Source organism: Urocampus carinirostris, chromosome 20 (genome assembly GCF_059441175.1).
Source record: "Urocampus carinirostris isolate Australia breed hairy pipefish chromosome 20, RoL_Ucar_1.0, whole genome shotgun sequence".
Taxonomy (NCBI): domain Eukaryota; kingdom Metazoa; phylum Chordata; class Actinopteri; order Syngnathiformes; family Syngnathidae; genus Urocampus; species Urocampus carinirostris.
Window position 1 is genome coordinate 28,225,282 of NC_142368.1, and position 26,808 is coordinate 28,252,089.

General features: G+C 40.8%; 1 protein-coding gene and 1 non-coding gene across 2 annotated transcripts in view; both read left to right on the top strand.

Annotated features, from left to right (window-relative positions):
- tagapb (T cell activation RhoGTPase activating protein b) overlaps positions 1-26,808 on the top strand; it is a 54,366-nt gene that overhangs the window by 10,980 nt on the left and 16,578 nt on the right. The window contains 6 exon segments of the mRNA XM_088325665.1: positions 9,828-9,995; positions 19,083-19,211; positions 20,980-21,064; positions 21,147-21,194; positions 24,068-24,128; positions 26,005-26,084. Of these exon segments, the coding sequence (XP_088181791.1) occupies positions 9,828-9,995; positions 19,083-19,211; positions 20,980-21,064; positions 21,147-21,194; positions 24,068-24,128; positions 26,005-26,084 (571 nt within the window).
- On the top strand, positions 10,127-10,312 carry LOC148346797 (U2 spliceosomal RNA). Its single transcript, XR_015848370.1, has one exon. It is a non-coding gene; the product is annotated as a U2 spliceosomal RNA (small nuclear RNA).

Below are 26,808 nucleotides of genomic sequence, written 5' to 3' on the forward strand. Positions count from 1 at the left end.
ATTCACATTTACTTTATTGTCATCCGTGTACACGTGTATACAGAACGAAATGTTGATACATCTGACCCACACAGTTTCCTTGAGCGTCAGCCGGGATAAATAAGTTTAACCATGTCTTCGTCAGAATTATAGCGCAGCAGTTCGTCATCTCGCGGTTCGATGTTAGTTCCAGTTGTAAATGGTCCAGTTTATTGTCCAGAGAGCGAACGTTGGAGAGGAAAATGAATGGGAGAGGCGTTTGAAGGGTTTAGCCTTTAGCCTAGCGGTTAGCCCGGCCCGACAACCTCGCTTCCTCCTCCGGTCACACCGCTCTCTTGCCACTCTGCTTCGCTGCTTTGTAGGCCGCTGGGTCTTGTTGACGTTGCAGTCCGAGGCTAAGTAAACACTCCCGAGTGGTCGTAGCACCGAGCGCTTGATTTCTGGATGATCGCATATCCAGCAAAATAATTGCGATCGTATATTAATCTGCGGTTCGAGTTGACTTTGTCAAAAACTGAGTCGAAGACTGGGTGTTATGACCGAAGTGTAAAAAACTGTAGCGAGCCGATGTAGCCGCAGCCGAACAGGGGCGCCGCCATTCTGAATTGCTTTTGAATAGAAGTGTGTCTTAAGTCTAGATTTTAAAACTTCCACTGATGTTGCAGATCTTATCTCCGGAGGCCGAGCCTTGCACAGCACCGGGGCCCGGATGGAGAAATATGGGAGTGCTACACTAAACAGGAGTCACAAGTATACCGGCATTTTCAGAGCGGAGGCTCTGTGCTGGAGCATAGGGGGAAATCAAATCTGAGAGATAAGAGGTCGCAAGTCCATGCAAACATGTATGTTAGTAAGAGAACCTTAAAGTCACATCTTAAGTGGACTGGGAGCCAGTCCAGGTTGGCCAATACAGGAGTAATATGCTCAAACCTTTTTGTCTCGGTCAAGAGTCTAGCTGCTGCATTCTGAACCAGCTGCAAATTTTTGATGCTAGACATCGGGAGACCAGAAAGCAATACATTACAGTTATCAAGCCGAGAAGTAAGAAACGTATGAATTAGAACCTCTGCATCTGATTGGGACAGCATTTAACGAATCTTCGCAATTTTACAGAGGTGGAAGAAAGCTATTCTGGTAATATTTTTCACGTGTAACTGAAACGACAGATTAGGATCAAATATAACACCGAGATTTTTGACCGAGTCACTATGGGTGATATTACATTTGTCTCGGTTCAAGTCAGTGTGTGAAAACAACTCACGACAATGAGCTGTACCAATAATCAACATTTTAGTTTTTTCTGGGTTAAGGCACAAAAAATGAAGTGACATCTATCTTTGAATCTCAGTAAGGCAAGCCTCCAGATTTCTACAACTTAACGGTCCAGTTGTCTCCAGTGGCAGATACAGTTGAGTGTCATCTGTATAGCAATGGAAACTAATATTATACTTGCGGATAATGTCATCAAGCGGAAGCATATAAATACTAAAAAGAATGGGGCCAAGTACAGAGCCCTGTGGGAAACCACACGGGACATCAGAGTTTTTAGAGGTCCGATTGCCGTAATTAACACATTGCATCCTGTCTGACAGGTAGGACCTAAACCACGAGAGTACAGTTCCTGAGATACCGATCCGTTCCAGACGAACAAGTAATATGTTGTGGTCAACTGTATCAAAAGCAGAACTCAGATCCAGCTGCAGTAACATCACAAGGCACCGGAATCTTTTGCTAAGAGGAGATCATTGGTTACTTTAGCCAGGGCTGTCTCAGTAGAGTGATTTGTCCTAAATGCTGACTGGACAGTTTCAAAGAGGTTATTCTCCGACATATAGCATACATTTAGCTGCTGTGCAACGAACTTTTCAAGTAATTTTGCAAAAAATGACAGATTTGACACTGGCCTATACTTACGTAGGCTTTCCGGGTCAAGGTTAGGTTGTTTAAGCGTGAGTTTAATGATGGCAGACTTGAAGGCAACCGGAACAATACCCGAGGATAGCGATATATTAATAATATTTAAAAGTGAAGGTCCTAAGATCCCAAACAGACTTTTCAGCAGTAAAGCTGGAAACGGATAAAGCAGGCAAGTAGTTTGTTTGGCCCTACTGACCCTCCGTGTAAGACTATCAAGGGACAAACTTGAAACTGGACAAAGTTTCTGAACAGTCACCGACATGGTCCTTACCTAACACCTCTGCATCTTTGAGGTAGGACGGGGTTGCAGAGCGTTCATTTAAGATTTCATTCCGGATGACTTGAATCTTTTTATCCAAAAATACCCTAAAGTCATTAACAGAATAAGTAGAACTATTTGGGTTAAGTTGCTGTCTGGTAAGTTTCGCTATTGTGTCGAACTAAAATTTCGGATTATTTCTATGTATAACAATAATCTTAGAGAAAAATGATGCTTTAGCTGAGGCAAGAACTACTTTATGTTTCAGCAAGCTGTCACACCAGGCAAATCAGAAAACCTCCATCTTTGTAGTGCGTCATTTTCGTTTAAGTTTCCTTCAACCTTGTTTGAGTGACCTGGTTTCTTCAGTAAACCAAGGTGTATGCTTCTTAGGTTGAAATTTATGCCGTAGGGGTGCCATATAATCAAGAACATTAACCAAAGCAGTATTAAAATTGTTTGTAAGTGAGTCAACAGACCCAGTGTACGAAGGGAAGGCCGCAGTTACCGTAGGTAATAGTTATTTTAAAGCTAATACCGTTGCAGGGCGGATATTGCGACTACTAAAGCCTAAATTTTCCTTATCACAGTAAATATTAAACGGCACCTCACACTTAACAAGATAGTGATCAGAGATGGCATTAGGATATGGTAATACTGTAACATTTGAGTCTACTACACCAGGTCAGAATAAGATCTAGAGTGTTCCCATCTTTATGATTGGGCACATCAACTATTTGATTAAAACCAAATGTATCAATCAGTGACTTAAAAGCAATTGCAAGTGAATTTGATGGGGAGTTTATGTGAACATTAAAGTCACCAATAATTACGACATTGTCCTCATAAGTTATTAAGTCTGTTTGCAGTTCCGAAAAATCATCCAAAAAGTTTGGTGGGCGATACACAACAACTACATAAATTGGTGTTGACGTTAAGGACCTCAAAACAAGTGATTCAAACGTTTTAAAAACAGTAGGGGTACCAGGAGTAAATTTCAACTTACTTTACCGATATAAGAGCAACACGCCCCTTTTTTTTGCATGGTCCTGCCAAGTGCGAACTCACAAAGTTAAGGGGAGAAGCCTCATTAAGTACTGCAAACTCAGGCCTCACAAAGGCCAATAAGGTTAAGATTGTGATCATTAATAAGGTCATTGACAAGTAAAGCTTTGGAAGCTAGTGATCTAATATTGAAAAGGCCAAGCTTCAGCACTGTGGACCGAGCTGAATCCTTTCCAGAGTTTTGCGCCTTCGTGGTAACCTTAGTGGTAACCTCCACAAGATTATACTGCGAGTCCCGGTTCTTGTGCCTTGCATGACGGCAGTTGCGGCCCAAATTCCATACCACAGGAATATTGTTGACAAGTGTAGTAGCAGGATGACTAGTGGTAGAAAATAATGTTATTTCTTCTCCCTCCTCACCTAACAAGGGAGAATCAGAGGTAAGAAGCACGAAAGAAGATGCTATAGAAGAGTACAAATCAGGGTGTGTGGTGCAGGCAATGGAACGCTCTAAACTACGAAAACTACGTGGATTGCATGAATCTACCATAGCGCTAGTTAGCTCTAGCAATTCAGACTCCACACCCGTGGTTACAGGTTCACTAATTATCTGTGACCTGGCCTACACTAGTGTACACTGTCATGGAAGACTTAGAAAGAGTGACAGCACCTTCCCAGTTAGGGTGAAGGCCGTCTCTCCTCAGCAGGTCAGGTCGGCCCCAGAAAGCAGGCCAGTTATGTACATACCTAAATCCCTGCTGAGTCCAGAAACTTGCCAGCCACCAATTTAGCAAGACTAGTCTGCTAAACCTCTCATCATTGCCTCTCGCAGGCAAGGGGCCAGAGACAATTACTCGATGTCGACTCATCTTTCTGGCGAGATTCCAGGTCCTTGCAATATTTTTCTTTGTAATCTCAGATTGCCTCATTTTAGTATCATTAGAGCCGACGTGAATGACTATATCGGTGTAGCTAATCCTGTCTTGGTGTCTAGATTTGCATGTCAGCTCCCTCAAATTAGCCTCAATGTCGGGTGCTCTGGCCCCAGAAATACACATAACCGTGGCTGGGGTGCTAAGCTTTATGTCACGGGTGATGGAGTCACCTATCACTAGGGTGCGGGAGCCAATAGACCGGGGTGGAGTGGGACTAGCTAGGGGGCTGAATTTATGTGTCGGGATTGGCTCACCGCGATTAGCATGCCGCTTAGGGCTAATGCTAACCAGACAAGCAGGTTCACTACAACTCACGCTAGCAGTGGTGTCCGCGGCACCTAACATTTTCCTTTTAAACTGCTCTAGCTCACGGACACGTCCCTCTAAAAGGGCTACCTGCCTACGGATGCGGGAGCAACCTTTACAACAACCCATACTTACTTGTGAGCAGTTGGAAGCCGAGCAGCGTCTTAGCAGCTGGGGGAGGGGTTGCTCCTTCACCGGTGATCGGCAACAGCGCGACGATAAACAATTGCGCGCGGCACATACCTTACGCCAATTGTCCGAGATACTTACCTGAAACTTTCCAACCGTTCAAAATGAAAAATCTCAGTGGAGAATTCTGATATAGCAGAATCGATCTGAATCGATCTCGTAGTCGCGACAACGTGAGCAACACATGATTGCCGCCTCTCGATGAAAAAAAATCAATATCAAGACTAAAGCTTTAACTCTGACTTAAAGTTAATTTAACTTTTGAAGTAGATATGTAAATTAGACTTAAAAGTTCTTATACTCTTGAGTGAAAGTATTATATTTGATGATACTGTTTTAACTCTTAAAAGCTTTAACTCAAAGTTAAAGGGTTAAAGCTACCCTAACTAGATGAGCAACATTAAAGCTTTGACTTAGAATAAATGGGAATTTAAATCTTGTTTGAAATCTTTAACTCGATAAAGTGTTAAAGCTACTCTAACTTGATGAGTAAACTCAGGGGCAACATTACATTTCAACTAAGAATTGAAGTTACTTTAATTTATTTAAAATTTTGAGGTAAAGCTTCAACATTGACTTAAGGTTTTGTTAAGCTCTTTTGAGAAAGATTAAACTTGGAATTAAACCATTAAAGCTACTTCACCTTGATGAGTCAATTGAAGAGCAACATTAAAGTTCCAAATTAGAGTTTAAAAAAAGACATCTCTCTTGTTCTATAGATAAAAGAAATAACAATAACCATAAATGAGGCCTTTGTTGATCTCTGCTATTAAATTCCTTGTAGAATATTTAACGTTTGGTCAGAATCTCAATTTGTGATGTCAGAATATGATCAAACAATGTGAATACTGTGTTTGAAGTCAATCACATAGATATTTTATTTGACTGATACTGATGGAATTTTAGGTTGGGGGGGTGTTAGCCTGTATTTGCTCATCAAAGGTTGCAGTGACAACTCCACCACAGGAGGTCCGCCCCTACCAGAAGACCGGAACCAAGAGCTGGTACACATCTCACCTCGCAACAAGACATTTTCCAAGAAGAACTGGACCAAAATCCTGGCCAAGTCTCAGCTCAACAAGCAGCCAGAGAACCTTGCCAAGTCAGCAGCCAAGCTTGATCAAGCTAGCAGCCAAACCGGTGGGACAGAGCCAGCGACCTCAGAGAAGCCACAAGCCACCAGCAGTCAACCTCTGGTTCGGCCGCTATTGGAAAATGTGAAGCACAATGTAAAGCGCTTTGGGAAGTCATTGACTTGAAAAGCGCTATATAAATGCAGATCATTTCATTTCATTTCATTTCATTTCATAAAAACCCTGCATCCTGTGTTCCTTTTCCCAAATGGGTCTCCAGCCTACCGGGATTTCTCATTGCTCGACAGCCGAGGACATAAAGACTGGACCGTCATCTTCATCAACGCAGAACTTTGCAGAACATCTCGTTGTTGCTGGGTATTGGTATTAGTGTGACGTAAAAGGGGAATTTCTAGCAAAATACAATAACGTAATAATCAAGCCAATGTTGTTGTCTATCCAAATGATGCCAGTTTAAGTTCTCAACTTTTAGTTTTGCTTTTGTTTTAATTTCTTATGATTGTTTTGTATTCTATTCAAACTTCTTCAGTAGATGATAAGTAAAAGAAAAGTCCAAAAAACCAAGAGTGTGTGTGTCTTGATTAAAGTATATTGAACCATCAAAACGGTAAAAATAATTCACCTCAAGTGTGTGAAGCGGGGCAGCACGGCGGCGCAGTGGTTAGCGCTTGTGCGGCACAGTTCATGTCATGGGAACCTGTCGTGGGTTCAAATCCAGCTCCAGACTTTCTGTGCGGAGTTTGTATGTTCTCCCCGTGCTTGCGTGGGTTTCCTCCGGGCACTCCGGTTTCCTCCCACATTCCAAAAACATGCATTTCAGGTGAATTGGCCGGTCCAAATTGTCCCTAGGTGTGAATGAGCGAATGAGTTGTCTGTCCCTGTGTGCCCTGCGATTGGCTGGCAACCAGTTCAGGGTGTCCCCTGCCCACTGCCCGAAGATGGCTGGGATGGGCTCCAGCCCCCCCGCGACCCTAATGAGGATAAGCGGTACGGCTAATGAGATGAGATGAGAAGTGTGTGAAGCCACCCTTCAGAATAACTAAAAAAGGTTTTTCATCCGTTTTCTTGACATTATGATCTAAAAACGTATGTGGTGCTCCATAAAGGTGAGACAAATTTGAAAAGAATAAACACGGCACTTTGATTCAATTGGTCAATAAGTTGTAAGAAAATTTTTATTACCACCCATATTCGCTACATCCTCCATTGGGAGGGAAAATACAATAATCTGTTTTGCTACGGATTTCCAACCAATTGGAGGAGCATGCCATTTTTAAGCTAGGTCCTAAATTAAAGGACAAAAAAGTCAACATTAACAAAAATCTCACAAAATGAACGCCGAAATTACCTGGAAGCCATGTCAAAAGAAAAAAAATCGGACTGATAGACCTGCATGGCAAATTATAGTTGTATTTGTTCAAACAAAAGGAAGTCTCCCAGATTAAATTAACCTTAAACACGGCTGATTAAGAGGATTGAAGACCTGGACACATTTGTTATCAACTGAACACACGCCAACGTTACAAAATTCTTTTTTACTTGTATTTATCATCTTACTTTATTATTACTTTTTTCACTTACTTGTTATGTTTTTTTCCCAGCTGTGACTTATCATATTAATTGTCCGAAGTTCTAAGACAGACTTTTGAAATATTTCCCTTTCTTCAGAAATTATTAAACAAGAGAGAGAGAAAGACAAAAATATATATAAAATTTATAGTGTAAGACTTTTTTATGTGATTTTGTGATGATGAAATCGAACTCATGTAAATGTGTAATCAACAAAGTGTGATGATGAAAATGTAAATATATAATCAAATAAGTGAAAGGAATACTCTTAACGTTTAATATACAAGTTTTAATCAACCTGAATTCCGACTAACTTTTTGTTACAACGACGATAACAAGATAGCTTTTTTATAACACAAACAAAAGCCTTGAATAAGGATGTAAATGGTAAAATAATAAATGGTCTACATTTATACAGCGCTTTTCAAGTCACTGAAGACCTCCCAAAGCGCTTTACATTGTGCTTCACACTTATCCATTCACACACTCACACACAGATGGCAGCAACAGCCATGCAAGGCGCCTACCTGCTCATTGGGGACATAAGAGGTTTAGTGTCTTGACCAAGGACCATTTTACAATTATCTCGGAGGAGCCGGGAATCAAACATGCGACCTCTCGGTCCCAAGATGAGAGCTCTACCTCTTGAGCAACAAGGTTAAAAAAGGTGGTTGTTTAAAGGGTCGGAATGGAATGTGACACCGGGTTTGGGCTCAGGTTGTCTGGCAGGCTTTGTGCTGAGCGCGAAATGGCCTCCCAAGAAGACACATAATACCCATGTCCAACTTGTCTTTGACCTGTGAATATGGTAGGCTCATTGGAGCAACATTGGTGTGATCAACGCCCATATGGCATTGGTTGGTGTGAGTAACGCTGTGATGACATATTGGTCATCACCAAACAGATGACACTGGAGAACAACCTTGATCAGGCTGACCTTATCTGAGCAGCAAAAAAGCTAGGAAAAGGCTCTTACCTGGTCTGGTCAGGCTCTTGAGGCTCCCTCATGGTTCACGTCTAATCCTACTTTAAATTTTTCACGAGAAAATACCTTGTTGTCTCAGGTTTTACACACTTTATTGTTGTTAGAGAGTGAGGAGAAGGAAACGAAAGGAAACATTTCTCAAAACTGTAAAACACTGTATATATCGTGATTCAAAAGGTGATTGAATGGATAAACAAATGACTGTGATTGATTGAAGAAGCGTCCAAAATTTTGGGGGGGACAGGTCTCTAAACGGCTTCAACCTGTCATCCTTTTTTTATTTTCATGTGATTTGTTAATTCTGTGATGCAATGCTTGTTGCAACATAACTGAAAAGAGAAAATAAACGAGGATATACAAAAATACAAGAGGTGGAGAAAAAAATTGTTATTTTGCACATTTCAAATAGCAAGCGCAAAAAAAAACATAAAAAGTTAATCCACCATGGTTTTCAATTTTTTTTTGTGGGGTGGAAAATAACGTCTTCTTCATTGAAGGATAAAGCTGCAATACTGATTTTTAATAAAAACCCCTTGGTATTGAATTCTAGCTTAGAATGAAATCCATAAACAATGTGCATAAAAGCTGACGGGAGCGAGCTGGGCACTCTTATATTAAAAATAAAGGCCAGCTTTTGTTGATCGTACCTTTCATTGTCCGTAAGGCATTTTTCATTTCTATTCTGTCACTCAAAAACAAGGAAGAATTAAGGACATTATAGCGCAGGGGTCGCCAATGTGATGCCACGTGGGCACCAGGGTGACCCCCTGAGAACAGCTGAGATGGACACATACCTTTTCTGAAAATAGCTCATCAGTGCTGGGTCATCATGATTTTCTAGTTAAATGTTTTTTATTGATTGACTGAGGCTATTCAAACCCACTTTTTAATAATTAACCTCGTAGTAACATAGCAACAACATGATAAGTTGTTATTTTAAAAATTCTGATTCATACATTCCAGTTGATGGGCTTCATGGCCCCAAAAATGTATTCAAGTATCGATACTTTTTTGAAGCAATTAATTAAGAGAAAGAAATGCAACATTATTCATGTACAGTATTTATAAAGTTATGGGTTTTATAAAGTGAACTGGAAAAAAGCTATCTGGCTACCTTTTTAGCTAGCTTTTTACATTTATTTTTGTATGTTACCTAGCTTACATCATATCGTATATATCATGCATATATCATGCCAAATTTTGGCCTCCTTTCTAGCTAGCTATTTAGTTGTTTTTTAAATCCAAATATTTGGATGGCTTTTTACTCTTTTATCCAGCTATCTCTTTCTCCTTTTTTCTTTTTCTTTTTATCTTTATCCTTTTTTGTCTGTCTTCTTTCTCTTTCCCTCTCTCTCTTTCTCCTTTCTTTCTCTCTGTCTTTATTTCTTGCTTTCTTGATTCATTACTTTCTTTCTCTCTGTCCCTCCCTTTGGCTTTCTCTGTCTTTCTTTTGTTCCCACTCTTTGTCTTTCTCTTTCATTCTCTAATTTTTTTTTACCAATAATTCTGCTAGTCTAGCCCCCGTGAGAGTTATTTTCACCACGTTGCCCTCAAGTTTGACACCCGTGTCGTTTTTGTGTCTTGTTCAGGGAGAAAAGCTCCTCTTGACGGGTATCGGTGGAGCACCGTCCGTTTGCTCACGGCCTCGCCGGTGAGAATGGCCACCTCCTGCTGGAAGAGTGTGCTGGAGTGAGCAGCAAAAGGCGAGAGCGCCACCTCTTTCTCTTCAGCCACGTCATCGTCTTCGCTAAACTCAAGTGAGAAAAAACACGGAAATAAAACGTCATATACACGTGTAGCATGGTCGTAAACAGCCCGTTTTTAAGGGGGTGTTCAAGCAATACCCTTTTCAAACCGAGCACCACGCCAAATTAGAGCATCTTAAAGACTCCCTTTCCTGTGGTTCTGGATTTGTGTACTATGTCTGAAGTTACAATTGTAGACTCATTGGCCGGACTGTGTGCTTCAATGAAGGACATTGAATTTTGCATTTAGGAGATGGAATAAGAGCTCGCTCTGTCCACTCCACGCATCGGCCCGGTATTGTAGTAACTCCGGGAACGGTGCATTCGTACTGATCACTGCTTAGCCTTGTGGCTAGGACCTTGACTCAGCCTCTTGGCTTTGTAGTGTATTATGATTTGACCAATATCAGATAATGGATAGGCTTAAATATGATGAAAAACGCCCCCCAAAAAGTAAAACAAAATTAAAATGTGAACAATGCAATATTCCACTGCCTTGAAATGGTTCAGTCCATTTCATTCCTATCACAACATCATAGTGTTTCTCCTATATTATTTATGTAGTACTTCTATTGTAGAATGTTTGCAATATAGCCTTAGTGTTACTGTAGTCATATTTTGTAGTATTTTTTTTTGTACTTTTATCGTATTGCTGCAGTTATATTCTTGTATTATTTCCATAGTACAATATTAGTAGTATTTCTATCGTAGAATTTTTGTGATATATCTGTAGTATTATTGTAGTTGTATTTTTGTACTACTTCTGTAGTTTTATTTTTGTACTATTACTGCAGTTGTATTTTTGTATTGTTTCCAGAGTATAATCTTTGTAGTATATCTGTAGTATGTGTGTAATATTACCTGAGTGTCACGCGGAGACCGGACCACAACGGAGGCAGGAAGGGAGAACTCATCTGCGTTAACGATCCGCACTTTTATTTAGCAAAATAAAAGTCGTCCAACACTCATGGGACAAAACGAAACAAGGCTTACAGACAAACAGGAACTAAGACCAGGGGATACTCACAAAACAGGTTTTAACTCAAAACGTGCAAACACAGGTTTCTTCCGACTCAAACAAAACAGGACAGAGCAAAACAGAACGGAAAATGCAGACAGAAAATGCAATGAGCCAGCACCCGCAAAACCCAAAACCCACCCTTAAGTAGCAGACGCGCAAATTAGGCGATCTGCTTCAGCTGGTGCGGCTGCCTAGGGCCTCGCAACCACTAGGCCCCCCCCCCCCCCCCCCCCCCCCCCCCCCCCCCCAAGAGTGATAGACATTTCTGTCCCCATTGTTACTTTGTGTGTCCACTCAAAAATACTTTTATAGAAATACAACAAAAATATTACGCATTAACTAAAACACTAAATATAAAATATGGTGCTTAAAAAGAGGGACCTCATATATTATTTTGCTTTCATTATGAACACAAAAAAATAGTATAGCATTACTATAGTAATACTATAATACAAAATAATCCTACAGAATGATTTACTTTGAAAATAATACAAAAAGACAACTGCAGTAATATTACAAAAATAATACTATGGAAATACTTCAAAAAAATCTACAAAAATACTACTAAAATACTGCTTTGCTTTCACTAATTCTTCTACTGCAATCCTAAAAAAATGTAAATATACAATACTATTATATATAAAAAAAAAACACTAAAGAAATATTACTACAAAACTACTACTACAAGAGGTTTACAACAGAAATACTGCAAATTACACCTATAGCGATTCTAAAAAAATATCCTACGGAAATATCACAAAAATTCTACAAAAAAAAAGTACAGTAACACTGTACTACAAAAATACCACAGAAATACTACACCTATACAAAATACATTCTTATATGGGAATACTACGAAATGCAACAAAAATAGTACAAAAATATATAAAAAAAAACAATACTACTGTAATACTATAATCATAAAACTACTGTAATAATACAAAAATACTATGAAAATATATACGGATAAACAACAAAAAATCTACTTTCAAAATACAACGACGGCAGGCAGCGAGGGGGAACCGGGCTCCGTGTTGGATGTAATGTTAACTGAGCAACAGGTGACTGCATTTCTGCAGTCCAAAGGGATTGCTACAGACCCCAACAAGTCGAGGATTGTCACCCACTACCCAAAAGAAACAGCACTGACATGACAGAAGTCATTCTAAGATTTGTGAACACGAAACACAAGGTTGTACTCCTTAAACAGGGCAGGCTGCTCAAAGGCACAGTTGTTAACATAAATGAACATATCACAAAGGCCAACTCAGACGCCGCAAGGAAAGCACGATATCTGCGGAGGACGAAAAAAATACAGAGTACATGGACGAGAAACTGCAAGCTATTCATCAAGCTCAATGGAACACCCAAAAAGGCCAAGGTAATTATGATGAGAGCATAGAGAAACTGGATAAGTTGGAATCATCATCATCATCATCATCAATTCAAAATAAACGAGGGTGGACTTGGAACAGATTAGAGGTAACAGCGCAAACATGAACATAAACATAATGATCAGGGATAAAGCTCATCCTTATAATCAGTGACAATGGACAGTGGATTCAAGTCAAGTCATTTTTATTTGTATAGCCCTTAATCACAAATAGTCTCAAAGGACTTCACAAGTTATTACATATAAGAAGTTTAGGTTATTCGTATGCTATAGAGTAGAAGTGAGTTTTAAGTTTAGATTCAAACATTTCCACTGAGGTTGCAGATCGGATCTCAGGGGGAAGAGCATTTCACAACACCGGTGCCCGGATGGAGAATGCTCTCGAACCAGCGGAACACTTCTTGGCTCTTGGGATCACCAGGAGACCGGCGCTCTCGGAACGAAGGCTTCGGGCCGGGACATAGGGGGAAATCAGATCCGAAAGATATGAGGGGGAGAGTCCATGTATGATTTTGTATAGTAATAGGATAACCTTAAAATCGCATCTTAGGCTAACAGGGAGCCAATGCAGGTTAGCCAAAATTGGGGTGATGTGATCGTACTTTTTTGTCCTAGTTAAAAGCCTCGCTGCAGCATTTTGTACCAGCTGAAGACTCTTGAGTCTGGTCATCGGAAGACGGGAAAGTAGTGCATTACAGTTATCGAGATGGGAGGTAACAAACGCGTGAATTATGATTTCCGCATCCGACTGAGAAAGTATAGGACGAATTTTAGCAATGTTACGGAGATGGAAAAAAGCGGTTCTAGTAATTTTCTTCACATGTGTTTGAAAGGACAGATCGGGGTCGAAAATGACACCTAAATTTTTAAGTGAGTCGCTCTGTGTGATGTGGCAATTGTCAATGTTCACAGCGGTTTTAGAGAATAAGTCACGGGACTTAGATGGACCAATAACTAACATTTCAGTCTTTTCAGAGTTAAGACGCAGGAAATTGAGTGACATCCACTCTTTTATCTCAGTGAGGCAGGCCTCCAAATTTCCACAGTTTAGTGTGGCAGATTCCTCCATCGGGAGATAGAGTTGAGTGTCATCTGCGTAGCAATGGAAACTGATATTATACTTGCGAATAATATCACCTAGTGGAAGCATATAAATGCTGAAGAGAAGGGGGCCAAGCACTGAACTCTGCGGAACACCACAGGTAACACTAAATGGCTCAGATGTCAATTCGCCATATTCAACGCAGTGTGTCCTATCTGAGAGGAAGGATCTGAACCATAAGAGGACGTTTCCTGAGAGACCAATCCATTTTTCCAACCGTTCTAGCAAGATATTATGGTCCACTGTGTCAAATGCAGCACTAAGGTCCAGCAGCAGCAAAAGTGATGATGCGCCAGAGTCCATTGCCCGTAGTGGATCATTGGTTACCTTAATCAGAGCTGTCTCAGTAGAGTGGTTAGCCCTGAATCCTGATTGCATTGATTCAAAGAGATTGTTCTCGGACAAGAAATGCTGTGCCACTACTTTTTCAAGTATTTTAGAAAGAAACGGTAGGTTTGACACAGGTCTATAATTACATAAGTTTTCTGGATCAAGGTTGGGTCGTTTCAGTGTGGGTTTAATGACGGCGGACTTAAAAGCCGCTGGAACTACACCTGAGGAGAGTGATATGTTTAAAATATTTAGAACTGAAGGTGCAAGAACGCCAAAGAGACCTTTAATAAGTGAACCTGGAAGCGGGTCGAACTGGCAAGTCGTCGGTTTGGCCGTATTCACCATCTGTTTAAGATTATCGAGTGACAGTTCACTAAAACGGGACAAAATCCCTGGACAGCCACCATGTCGTGCATCTATAGGTTTGAGTGCTTTAGTATGTGTTGAATTAATACTGTCTTTAGCGATTTCTTCCTGTATGCTTTGGATCTTCTTAGTAAAGAAGACCATTATGTTGTGGGCAGAATGAGTGGAGCTATCTGGGATAGTCTGTTGCCTTGTAAGCGATGCTACAGTGTCGAAAAGGACCTTGGGATTGTTCTTTTGTGACGCAATCACCTTCGAAAGGTAGGCTGATTTTGCAGAGGCCAGGGCCGCTTTATACTTCAACAAACTATCACACCAGATTTGATGGAAAACCTCAAGCTTGGTAGCGCGCCATTTTCTTTCAGATTTCCTGCATTCTCGTTTAAGGGATTTAGTTTCATCATTAAACCAAGGCGTGCGTCTTTTAGGTCGTGATTTAAGCTGGATGGGCGCTACTGATCTGCTCACCGACCCACCCCACAAATACTATAATTAAGTTCGCTGACGATACCACCTTGATCGGCCTCATCTCTGAAGGGGACGAGGCGGCATACAGGGATGAGGTGGAGTCACTTTCAACGTGGTGTTCGGAAAACCACCTCATATTGAACACCACAAAAACAAAAGAACTGATTCTGGATTTCAGAAGGAATGGCAGGAATCCAGCACCACTCACCATAAAAGGAGACTGTGTAGAGAGAGTCCACTCTTTCAAATTTCTGGGTGTGCACATATCCGACGACCTCTCCTGGTCTGCAAACACCAGAGCGGTGGTAGGGAAGGCCCAGCAGCGACTGCACTTCCTGAGATTGCTCAGGAAAAATAACCTAAAACAGCAGCTGCAGGTGTCCTTCTACAAAGCCACAGTGGAGAGCATCCTAACATACTGCATCACGGTGTGGTATGCTGGGTGCACAGCAGCAGACAGGAAAAAGCTCCAGAGGATCATCAAAACAGCCCAGAGAATCGTCGGCTGCTCTCTGCCCAGTCTGGAGGACATTGCCTGCTCTCGCTACCTCAGCAGAGCAGAAAACATCATCATGGACTTTTCTCACCCCGGCCACCACCTCTTCGACCTGCTGCCTTCCGGCAAGCGCTACAGGTCACACAAAGCAAAAACAAACAGACTCAGAGACAGCTTCTTCCCCACAGCCATTACCACCCTAAACAGACACCGCACAAAAAAACTGAAAACTGTTGCAAAAAACTACCTCACACGAATGTAAAATGGTACTCACGTACATGCTGTCTGCACTATGTTTGTTCACTGCTCAAAACAGACACAGCACAAAAAACCTGAAAACTTGTGCCAACACTACCTCATACGAATATAATGGTACTAATGTCTATGTTCTTGCACATGTCGACTGCACTACGTTTACTGCTCACCTTGCACAATGTCTGACCATTTCCTTTTTTCTGCACTAGGTTGTCTATGTTTGCACCAATGCATATGCTGACTATTTTTTGCACTATGATGACTTTGCACCAAATGCAATATTGCACAACCCTTACGATACCAACGGTATCACGACAACACTGTATGTAACATCCCACATGCCGACATTTCTTGTGTAAATACCATGTCAATGATAACTATAGCCTTATCCCCCTTGTTTTATAACCTTATCTTCTCTGTTCCTTTATCTTCTTGGCTCATACCTCACTGTGAATGTGTAAAACTGGAGTGTCATGCCCAATTTCGTTGTCACAATATGTTAACCCATTTTGTAACAATGACAATAAAGGTATATTCTATTCTATTCTATATTCTACTGAATCCAGGGCACTAGCCAGGGTAGCATTGAATTCATTTATGAGTGATTCGATAGAGCCTATGTAGGAAGGAAAGGACGCAACTGCTCCTGGAAGAATATCGGAGAGCTCAGAAACTGTGCCCGTGCTTATATTGCGTCCGGTGAATCCTTCAGTTTTTTTGGTTCTACATTTAGCTAGCACCTCAAATGTAACTAAATAATGATCCGAGATAACTGTAGTACACGATAGCACCGCCATGTTTGAGGTTGAAACTCCTCGAGTCAGAACCAAGTCGAGCGTGTTTCCATCTTTATGGGTTGGCAAATCAACCAGTTGATTAAAACCAAAAGCATCAATTATAGACTGAAACGCAACAGTGAGTGAACTGAGTGGGGAGTTCATATGAATGTTAAAGTCCCCCATGATTATAATTTTGTCTGCATAGGTTACTAGTTCAGACAAAAGTTCAGCAAATTCGTCTAAGAAAGTTGTGTATGGTCCTGGTGTGCGATAGTTATCACATAGATTGACAATGGAGAGGACCTCATAACAAGAGCCTCGAACGACTTGTGATTATTAGAGGTACGAGGAGTAAATTTGAGCGTTTTTTCAGAAATGAGCGCGACACCGCCACCCTTTTTCAACGTGCGTGCTATATGGCTGCTCTCGTAATCTGGGGGAGAAGCATAATTTAGAGCTAAATACTCATCCGGGCGTAACCACGTTTCACAGAGACCAATACAGTTAAGTTTATAATCGCGAATAATATTATCTACAAGTAAAGCTTTAGGAGCGAGCGATCTAACATTCAAAAGACCAAATTTTAGCTTTGAATCATTTGACTTAGCTGTAGCCTTTGTAGAGATCGTCACGAGATGCCGGTTGTGTGCGATGGGCTTCGGGTGTCGGTTGACTCGCAGAATCGACGAAGAAATGATGGTTGGATTAGACAGATCTTCATGTCGTTGCTCCATCAACTTCACACGCTTCCCTGCACGACATCCTCGCTTCTGTTTTCTATCTTTTCGCCGTCTTCGTCTCCGATTTTTCTTCTTTTTCTTCGGTGGAGCGGGAAAGCAGGGCGAACCCGAGTCCCTTTGGAGCTCATTTGGGATGTCGTGGGTGGTATAGAAAGTGCCCGAAAAGTCGAAATTTAGACACCCACCTAGTCGGATGAGCTCTTCCCGACTGTAGGTCTTATTGGCCACGCATGTATCCAAAAAGGAAAGCAGGAGGACAGTGGTAAATAGTAGGATAGCCGGATAACAATCAGCCGCAACGTAAACACGCGCCGCCATGTTGGAAACCGGAACCGGAAGTCAAATGGGTGTTATTAATGATGTTATTTTTTCATCAGTTATTTGTAGTATTCAGTTAAATTTTACAATGTTTCTTTAGATTATATTTCTTAATTTATGAGATAAAAATTAAAAAAAATGTCAAGTGAGAAAACTTACACAAGCAAAAATGTTTTGAAAATAATTATTCCAAGACAATAATGATAATAATAATAATAATAATATATACACACTAGTTATAACGCAGGACACTAGGGGGACATTTATTTAAACAGGAACAAATACTTTACCGACGAGAATAGAATAGAATATACCTTGATTATCATTGTTACAAAATGGGTTGAACATATTGTGACAACGAAATTGGACGTGGCACTCCAGTTTCACACTTAACTGAGGAAAAAAAAAGATAAAAGATAATTTACACAATATTTACACAAGAAAGTGTTGGCATGAAGAGGCCGAAAATATTTACATTGGTTTTTTTACATACAGTTTTGGGATCGTCGATGTACTTAACAATTGTGTTTGTGAGGTGGGTCAGTGAGCAGTTGGAGGTGTAGAGGGTGAAAAGCAGGGTGCTTAGTACACATCCTTGGGGGGAGCTAGTGCTCAGTGTTAGGGTGGGAGAGACGTGGTTGCAGAGTTTCACGGACTGTGGGCGGTTCGAGAGGAAGTACATTATCCAGTGGCAGATGGAGGAAGAGAGTCCTAGGTGAGAGAGTTCTTCCACCAGGATCTCCGGGATAATGGTATTGAAGGCTAAGCTGAAGTCCAGAAAGAGCATTCTGACGTAGCTCCCCCGGTGGTCCAGGTGGCTCAGCGCGGTGTGAAGTGTGAAGGGGGTGTGGGTCCAGTATTGCTGAAGAGATTTCGAGAGGGGATCTTGGGGTGGCGAGAATCTAAAAAGGAGACTTAGGGATACCTTTAAGAAGACGGTTGGAGTGGCAGGTCTTGGGATGAGGAGGGAAAACTTGAGAGGGAGACTTGAGTGGGGGATTTTGGGGTGGAGAGAATCTTCAAAGGAGACTTGGGAATACCTTTAAGAAGAGGGTTGGAGTGGCAGGTCCTGGAGTGGAAGAACTGGAACTTGGAGGTAATTGAAGGAGGAGATTGTGTGAGAAGACGCTTGTTGTTTTGGTGATAGAGAGTCCTCAGGAATCAAAATGTTTGGGCAAAGTGAGGTTTGAGCCTGAGGTATTTATAGCAGAGGTGGCTGATTGTCAATTTAGAAACATCTGGGGAGAGGAAAAATGAAGCATTGGAAAATAGGGTAAAGCTGCCATCTTTTGGGGAAAAGAGGGACTGCAGGCATCAAAACCATGACAAAAGGAAGGATTATGCTGACGATGTCTGTGTATTGCAATAACCATTACAGCCTGGTCATCCTGGAATGGGGATTACCTCATGGCCCCTCTTCTCAAGGTTTCTTCATTTTCCACATGCTGAGGCTTCGAGTTTTTTCTTGCTTTCATGTCGGTGTCAGATTAGGGGATGGTATTATTGTGGTCTGTGCAGCCCTTTGAGACTTCTTGTGATTAAGGGCGTCACAAATAAACATGACTTGACTTACAGTGGGAATAATTTGGGTTTATGCCAATTCAAACTGATGCTAACCGTGTTAAGCATTTGCTGCATACCAGAGAGGCTAACAAAATCTGACCAATTTGATTACATAACTAAATCACAGTTCCACTATGTCAAGATTCAAGAAATGTGAAAAATTAAATTAAAAAAAAATCCCTTTTTCCACAAATAGATATGAAAGACCAAGGGGCTTTCGTGATGGGGGAACGTACATTATATGACGTTGTCTTCCTGCCCCCAGTTCCATTTTACACCCCGTGACAGGCCACGTGGTTTCCTTCCTCCTTTATTTAGAAAGTGGCGATCAATGCCATTTTTCTCTTTGCAGCAACCCTGTTGTGAAAGCTCGTTGGTTCCAGACACTCAGCAGGTACCAAGCCTTCTTTTATTCTATCATCGTGAAGGTTAGATATTCCCATAGACACTAGTGTTAAACATGCAGGCCGCTAGCCAGATCAGCCCCCCCAAGGGAAAACGGCGATAAAAGCGCAAGAAAAAAATGAGCTGGAGTTTGAAATATGTCCACTTGATGTAGAGGGACCCGGGTGCCACACGCAAAGAAACTAGAGCTGTGTATTTTCTCTATTTCTTTCTCTCTTTTTCCTTTTTCTCTCTCTTTCTCTAAATCTTACCATCTTTATTTCTCTCTCATCCTCTCTCTTTTTTCCATTTGTTTGTCTTTCGATCCTTTATCTCTATCCATCAGTTTGTTATAGAAACAATATTGATTTAAAAAATAAGCGAAACATGACAAACTATTATATTAACATGCAATTTTAAAATAATCGTATGTCAAGAAAATGTGCATTTGTTTCACAAAACATAAGCTGAATGTCAAGCTTGCTTCTACAAGTACCTTAAAGTAAAAACTAACAAAAGGCAGGACAAATATAAAAATGGTGTAGTTTGGTCACTATACAATTTTTTCTTCTTCCTTGTGCATTCTAGCACTCATTTATCCGCACAACATCTTCTTTATATATAAATAATTGTCCCTCTAATGCAAATGTGTCAAACTAATTTTAGCTTGGGGGGGAAGAGAGAGAGAGAGAGAGAGAGAGAGAGAGAGAGAGAGAGAGAGAGAGAGAGAGAGAGAGAGAGAGAGAGAGAGAGAGAGAGAGAGAGAGAGAGAGAGAGAGAGAGAGAGAGAGAGAGAAATAAGAATGAGAATGTTATGTTTTGGTAGTGATGATGAACCCATGTGGGGGAGGCAGTGGTTCTCAAAAGGAGGAGGATTTTTACAAACAAAATCAGAACCAATGTACCTATCAAATGGGTACTAAACTAACAAATTGTCCAAACAAAAAGAAATTGAAACAAAAAACAAACTTGACAAAGTTTAAACTACAAACTGCAATGGGCTAAGTAACAAACCTGGTATGGTTGTGGTAGAATAAAATGACAAGATGACCTGACAAAGTTTTGCTGAAATAATGTCCTGTTAAAGGGTTCAGAATGATTGGGCACAGGTGTGATAAATGGACACACCTGTGCCCGGTTCAAAACGCAGGTTGGGCCCCTCTGGTGGGAGAGGTATGCCAGACCCCAACATACACCCGCCACCAGACAGAGAGATAAAAAGATAGAGGGAGAGAAAGAGAGAGATAATAAGACAAAAAGAAAAATAAGTAAAGGTGAGAATGAGAGATGGAGAAAAAGAGAGAGAGAGAAAAAGCAAGAAAAAAGAAAGAAGAAGAGAGAGAATAAGATTGAAGGACAGAGATATAGAGAGACATAGATTTATAAAAAAGAGAATAATAGAGAAAAACGTGGACATATTTCAAACTGCAACCCCTTTTTTCTTGTGCCTGTTCTGGCCCGCGGGCTGCAGGTTTGACACATGCGCTTAAATGTTCTGTGCAGCCCACGCAAGTTACGGAGGAATTTATTACGTTTTGTTTAATTTATTTTCGTATCAATTCTAGAATTATATATACATATTTTTAAATCTTATTTTGTAAAGCAATATTTAAAAAAAAAAGATGTTAGAGAACAGTGGAATGTTTTAATCAGAGCCTCAGAGCGTTTCTGTTTGAAAAGCCAATTGGGCCCAACCTCAGCCAAACGTTAGCTATGGTGGCCACCAAGTCAATTTAGTATGAGATCCCTGGTTGAAAGTCTTTTTTTTTTGTGGGCAGTAAAATCCAAGAGGCAAGAGTGAAGGCTGCTGGTGCTCCTTCTGTTCCTGACATCCTCATGAAGATTTTAGACGTCGGCGCTTCAGTAGGTTTCACTTTTTCTCCTCAAATCAAACATGTTTAAAAAACTCAAACTTATCTTTTTTTAAATATCATTTATCATTTAGACAAAGACTCTAAATGAAGACGGCATGGAGCTGTGTGTCAACTATGATGTGAGTATGATTTTTAACATAATTTTTAGATAATTTTAAAAAAGCGGTCTCCGGTGTTTCTTTCTTTCTTTCCTTCCTTCCTTCTTTATTTCTTTATTTCTTTCTTTCTTGTCATGATTGCCCTATTTGGAACCCCTGTGGCAGCTTGTTTGACGCCAACAGCCTGGACAAGCTAATGGTGGCCACACCCTTCTTAAGCCCCTGTCCTCTGTTCAAACTTTGTCAGATCGTTTGCGAGCTGTTGTGTTTTCACTCAGTGAGCGTTTTCGTCCGACTCCATCCCTGTTAAACCTGTTTTCTGCCTGATCCCCGTTTTCGACCCATTTCTGAACCTGACTACGCCTGTTCTGCCTGACGCCTGCCTACGACCACTATTACGAACTCGACATCGCCTGTGATCTCCAGCCCTGGTCAAACGACGTGCCTTCTTCTGCCTTCTTCCGACACGGAAGTGCCATCCCCGCCTTGCTCGATTCCGCTCTCCGCCAGTCCTCGGATCAAGCAATCAAGCAAGCCTAAAATCTCACTCTCTTTCAATAAAATCTAAGAAACGCATGCAATTGAGTCCTGTGTCCGTTCTGGTCTGTGACATTTCTTTCTTTCTTTCTCAGTGTATTTCTCTCTCTTCCTGTCTTTCTGTCTTTTTTGCTCTTTCTTTTTTTACTTCCAATAGTTAACCTGGTAATAATAACATAGTAACCACCTAGTAAGTATTATTTATCCATCCATCCATCCATCCATTGTCTGCACCGCTTATCCTTAGTAGGGTCGCGGAGGTGCTGGAGCCCTTTCCAGCCATCCTCGGGCAGTGGGCAGGGGACATCCTGAACTGGTTGCAAACCAGACGCACGGCACAGTTATTATTTATTACTTTAGAAATCGATATGAAACTGGTTGCCCTTTGCATTAATAAGTAGCAAAAAGTAGCTCGACACTTGAAAAAGGTTGAAGAACCCTGATTTAGAGCAACCTTTTAAAATCTGAGAGGGACTTTTTGTTACTGATTAGCTTGAAGGACTACCAGATTAATAAGTATTCGTAAAATAACAATTTATGTTATAACCAGGTTGTAATTATACAAAGTGAAATAGGCCCAGACACCCACTAAAACAATATGCCAGGTATCAATTGTCCTCTAAAATTACAATGACCCATCACTGGTGAACTATTTTTAGAACCTGTCCTCGGCCTACTCAGGAGTTTTTAGGGGGCTACCTGGTGCCCGTGAGCATAACGTTGTTACTCCCTTGTTTAGTCGATAAAAAGAAAATATTCGAACGAATTTATAATTATTATGTTCAAAACAAAAAACACAATTCATAGACCCTTTATTTATAAAGTTAAATAATAGAGAAGAGTTTCTTTTCTTGGTATCTAGTTACTTTTACTATAGAGTGATACAGTTACCTACCTAGTTACTTTTGAAATAGTGAGTAACTATAACTATTTTTTAAAGTAACATGCCCCACATTGCTGATTTTCTCACTAATCAAAATGTTTCAAGTCAAGTCATGTTTATTTGTATAGCCCTTAATCACAAGGAGTCTAGAAGGGATGCACAGACCACAGATTATTGCAAACCAAAGACTATTATGACACCATCATCTGATCTAAAACCTACATGAGGGCAAATCATACAAAGATATTGTCAACATAAAATATAGGTTATTCATATGCAATAGAATAGAAGTGTGTTTTAAGCTTAGATTTAAACATTTCCACTGAGGTTGCAGATCGAATCTCAGGGGGAGGAGCATTCCACTGCACAGGGGCCCGAATGGAAAACGCTCTCAAACCTGCGGATCTCTTCTTGGCTCTTGGAATCACTAGTAGACCAGCATTTTCAGAGTAAAGGCTCCGGACCAGAACATAGGGGGAAATTATATCTGAAAGACATGAGGGAGCAAGTCCATGCATGATTTTGTATACTGCCAACAGAACCTTAAAATCACATCTTAAGCTAACAGGGAGCCAATGCAGGTTAGCTAAAATCAGGGTAATGTGATCAAACTTTCTTGTCTTAGTTAAAAGCCTCGCTGCAGCATTTTTTACTAGCTGAAGGCTCTTGATTTTGGACTTCAGGAGGACGGAGAGAAGTACATTACATTGATCGAGACGGGAGGTAACAAACGCATGAATTATAAAACCCGCACCGAACTGGGACAGCATAGGGCGAATTTTAGCAATATTGCGAAGATGGAAAAAAGCTGCTCTAGTAATATTCTTAACCTGTGTTTGAAAGGTCAGATCATTTGTCATTGTTTTGAGACATTTTTGAGAACAAGTCACGGCATTTAGATGGACCAATAACTAGCATTTCGGTCTTTTCAGAGTTAAGGCGCAAGAAGTTGAGTGACATCCATTCATTTTTCTCAGTGAGGCAGGCCTCCAAAAACAGTTTAGTGTGGCAGATTCCCCCATCGGAAGATATAGTTGAGTGTCATCTGCATAGCAATGGAAACTGATATTATACTTGCGAATAATATCACCCAATGGAAGCATGTAAATGCTGAAAAGAAGGGGGCCAAGTACTAAACCCTGTGGAACACCACAGGTAACACTAAAGGGCTCAGATGTCATTTCACCATATTTAACACAGTGCGTCCTATCTGTGAGGTAAGATCTGAACCATAAGAGGACGGTTCCTGAGAGACCAATCCATTTTTCCAACTGTTCTAGTAAGATATTATGGTCATTGAAGTTTCTGTATTTTAATGAGGATAGCATGCAGACAATGAGAGAAGGGGAAGGAATAAGGAAATGAACCGTCACATTCAATATTTCGTGCATTTTCATACAACTGTAACCTTAACAACAAAGCAAGCATTTTTGTTCCCATTTCACAGTCAAAAAGGGATTTATTCTGTTGCCAGGGTGATGGGAATTCTCCAGCTGTGTTAATTAACCAAGAGGACAAGCTTGCACAGACGTTTGGTGAGTGTAGATCAACTTCCTCTTTGCGAACATTCCTAATTGCTCACAAAAGAAAAAAACCTGCCTGTATAGGAGGGAAAAGGTAGACAACCTTGCAGTTTAAAGCAGGGTTGTCAAACTCAATACAGCTCACGGGCCACCAGTTCAAAAAGAAATCAGTAGAATAAAAAGAAATAAGAAAAAAATAAAGTAAGAAAGATAGAAAGGAAGATAGAAAAAAAGGAAGAACAGAAGGAAGATAAAAGGAAAGATAGAAAGGAAGGAAGAACAGAAAGAACAGAGAAAAAAGAAAGAAGAAAGAAAGAAAGAAACAAAGAAACAAAGAAATAAAGAGACACACAAACAGAGAAAAAAAGATATGACGAGAAAAAGAAAGACACAGAGAAATAGACAAATATAGAAAGACCAAGAAACAGAAATATAGAGAGATATAAAGAAAGAGATAGAGAGATAGAGGGAGGAATAAAGATAGAGATAGAGAGAAAGAAGGAGAAAGAAAATAAGAAGAGAGGCTGTGAAAGAGAGAGAAAAATAGTGAGGGAGGGAAAGCAAGACTTAGATAGACTGAGATGGGGAGAAAGAAAGAGCCTAAAAACAAAGATATGGAGAAAGAAAGAGGGAGAAAGTGGAAAAGCGAGGGAAAAAGAGAGGGATGGAGGAAGAGAGAAAGAAAAAGAACGGAGGGAGGATGAAGGACAGAGTGAAAGAAAGAGAGAGAGGAAGGGAGAGAAAACTAAAGAATGCAAGAGAGAAAAGAGAAGAGGGAGAACAAGAGAATAAGAGAGAAAGAAAGAGAGCGAGAAAGAGAGAATAAGAAAGGGGAAAAGAGAGGGAGAGAGAAAGAGACAAAAAGAGAAGAAAAATAGATAAAGAAAGAAAGTCCCATTCTTCGCACTTTCACTCGCTATGTGCCCTAGTCACTCGGTTTTGCGCGTTCACGTGAAAATGGGGTGTGTCCCGATACTCTCAAGACCGAGGGAGAAGTGCCCTCAAACCATGTCATAACCACTTCAGACCTAGGGAGCTCTCTACCTCACTTGGCGGCGAAGTGACTACCCAGAAGGCTTTGCGAATTCCCAATATCAACAAACATGCCTGGAAAGGAACCGCACAAATGTAAGTAGTTTTCCACAACCACGCATCTATTTGCAACGAAATGTATTGAGATATCTTAGTTAGACATAAATGCAATAGAAAATCGTATTTTCGCGTTAAAACATGAACATTGCAAAATCGCTACTTTACGAAGTGCACAAGTCTACCGAGGGAGCTGCCAAAAAAAAAATCTTCACGCTACAAACTGTAAAGTAGGATAACTGTGCAGAAAACCACGGTTCAGCCCATCCCTGTTTGTATCTTAAACGAGTCGTGCTTTTACATCTTCATGCCCAGTCGCTAAAGGAGCATAGTCAGAATAACGTTCTGGATATATGCGCTTGTTTACTCTACACAATTTCGGGTGTCGTGTTTTATTTACAATATGATTCTTTCATGTGAGATCAGAATGCATTAGTTTTCATCATGCATCACGAGTAATGTCTCCGAATTTTACGTGGAAATACAGTTGAAACAAGTTACTATCACATAGTCCACTGCCTTCTCTGTAAACACATATTAAGTAAACTAATTACCTTCTCAAAATGTTGTTCAAATGTGGAGACAATTCTAAAGCCTATGTGATGCTGGCCAATAGAAGGCTCTTACAGCCATAAAAATAACATGTCAATTTTGTGTATCTATTCACTATCAAATAATTATCCAGAACACATCCTATAATTTCCTGTCTCACATCAACTTGTTGAGCATCCTATACACAAATGTTTTTGTACAATACACCAGCATTAAGTAATTCTTGTTTTTTCCATCCAACCTAAAGGCCACTGTAGAACGTCCCGTGGAAGAGCTGGTCACCATCACAGCTACCACACCATCCACACCACCGGGCACGTCGTTGGCATCTTCTAATCCGGCGCCAAACCCCAAATCACCCAGAAAAAAAATGAAGCACGATGCACTCCTTGACTTTTTGAAAGCGGAGTCTACACAAACATAGGGTATTATGTGAACGTGTGTTGTATGTTAACCCTTACTGTATTTGACCGAACGGGTCATTTTTTTAAAGATGAATCAGCACTACATAGCGCCGAAGCTGTCTTCAGTATAGCACATTTCTCCTCCGTTGATTGGAGACACGGAAAAGGTGATGAGCTTTCACAGCTGTAGCGGGAATTTTTAACGTTGCACGAACTCTCCAACTGACACACCACAGGTTGAGACTCGAGTTGTTTACATGTGACGTAGACCAATACGTCACTGAGGTCTACAGCCAATTCGTATTACGGCCATCTACTGGACTGGGGTGGAATCTTGCAAGTGTCGTCCAATTTCCTAGGGGACAATCTCCACTTTGCACTCCACTCACGGAGGGCACTCCTCTATCGAGGGACCTCACTGGAGGGTTCTCAGGGCCAAGTGAGAGGAATGGGATTGGGCCTTCTCGTGGGCCACATTAAAATCCTTGGTGGGCCGGCTCTGGCCCTCTGGCTGCATATTTGACACCTGTGGTTTAGAGAGTCTAAACCCCCCCCAAAATACCATATTTAATGAGCTATGTGTCGCACCGTCAAAATATTCTGCATCGCACTATAAGGCGCATGTAATGAAAACTACTGGAAGAGCA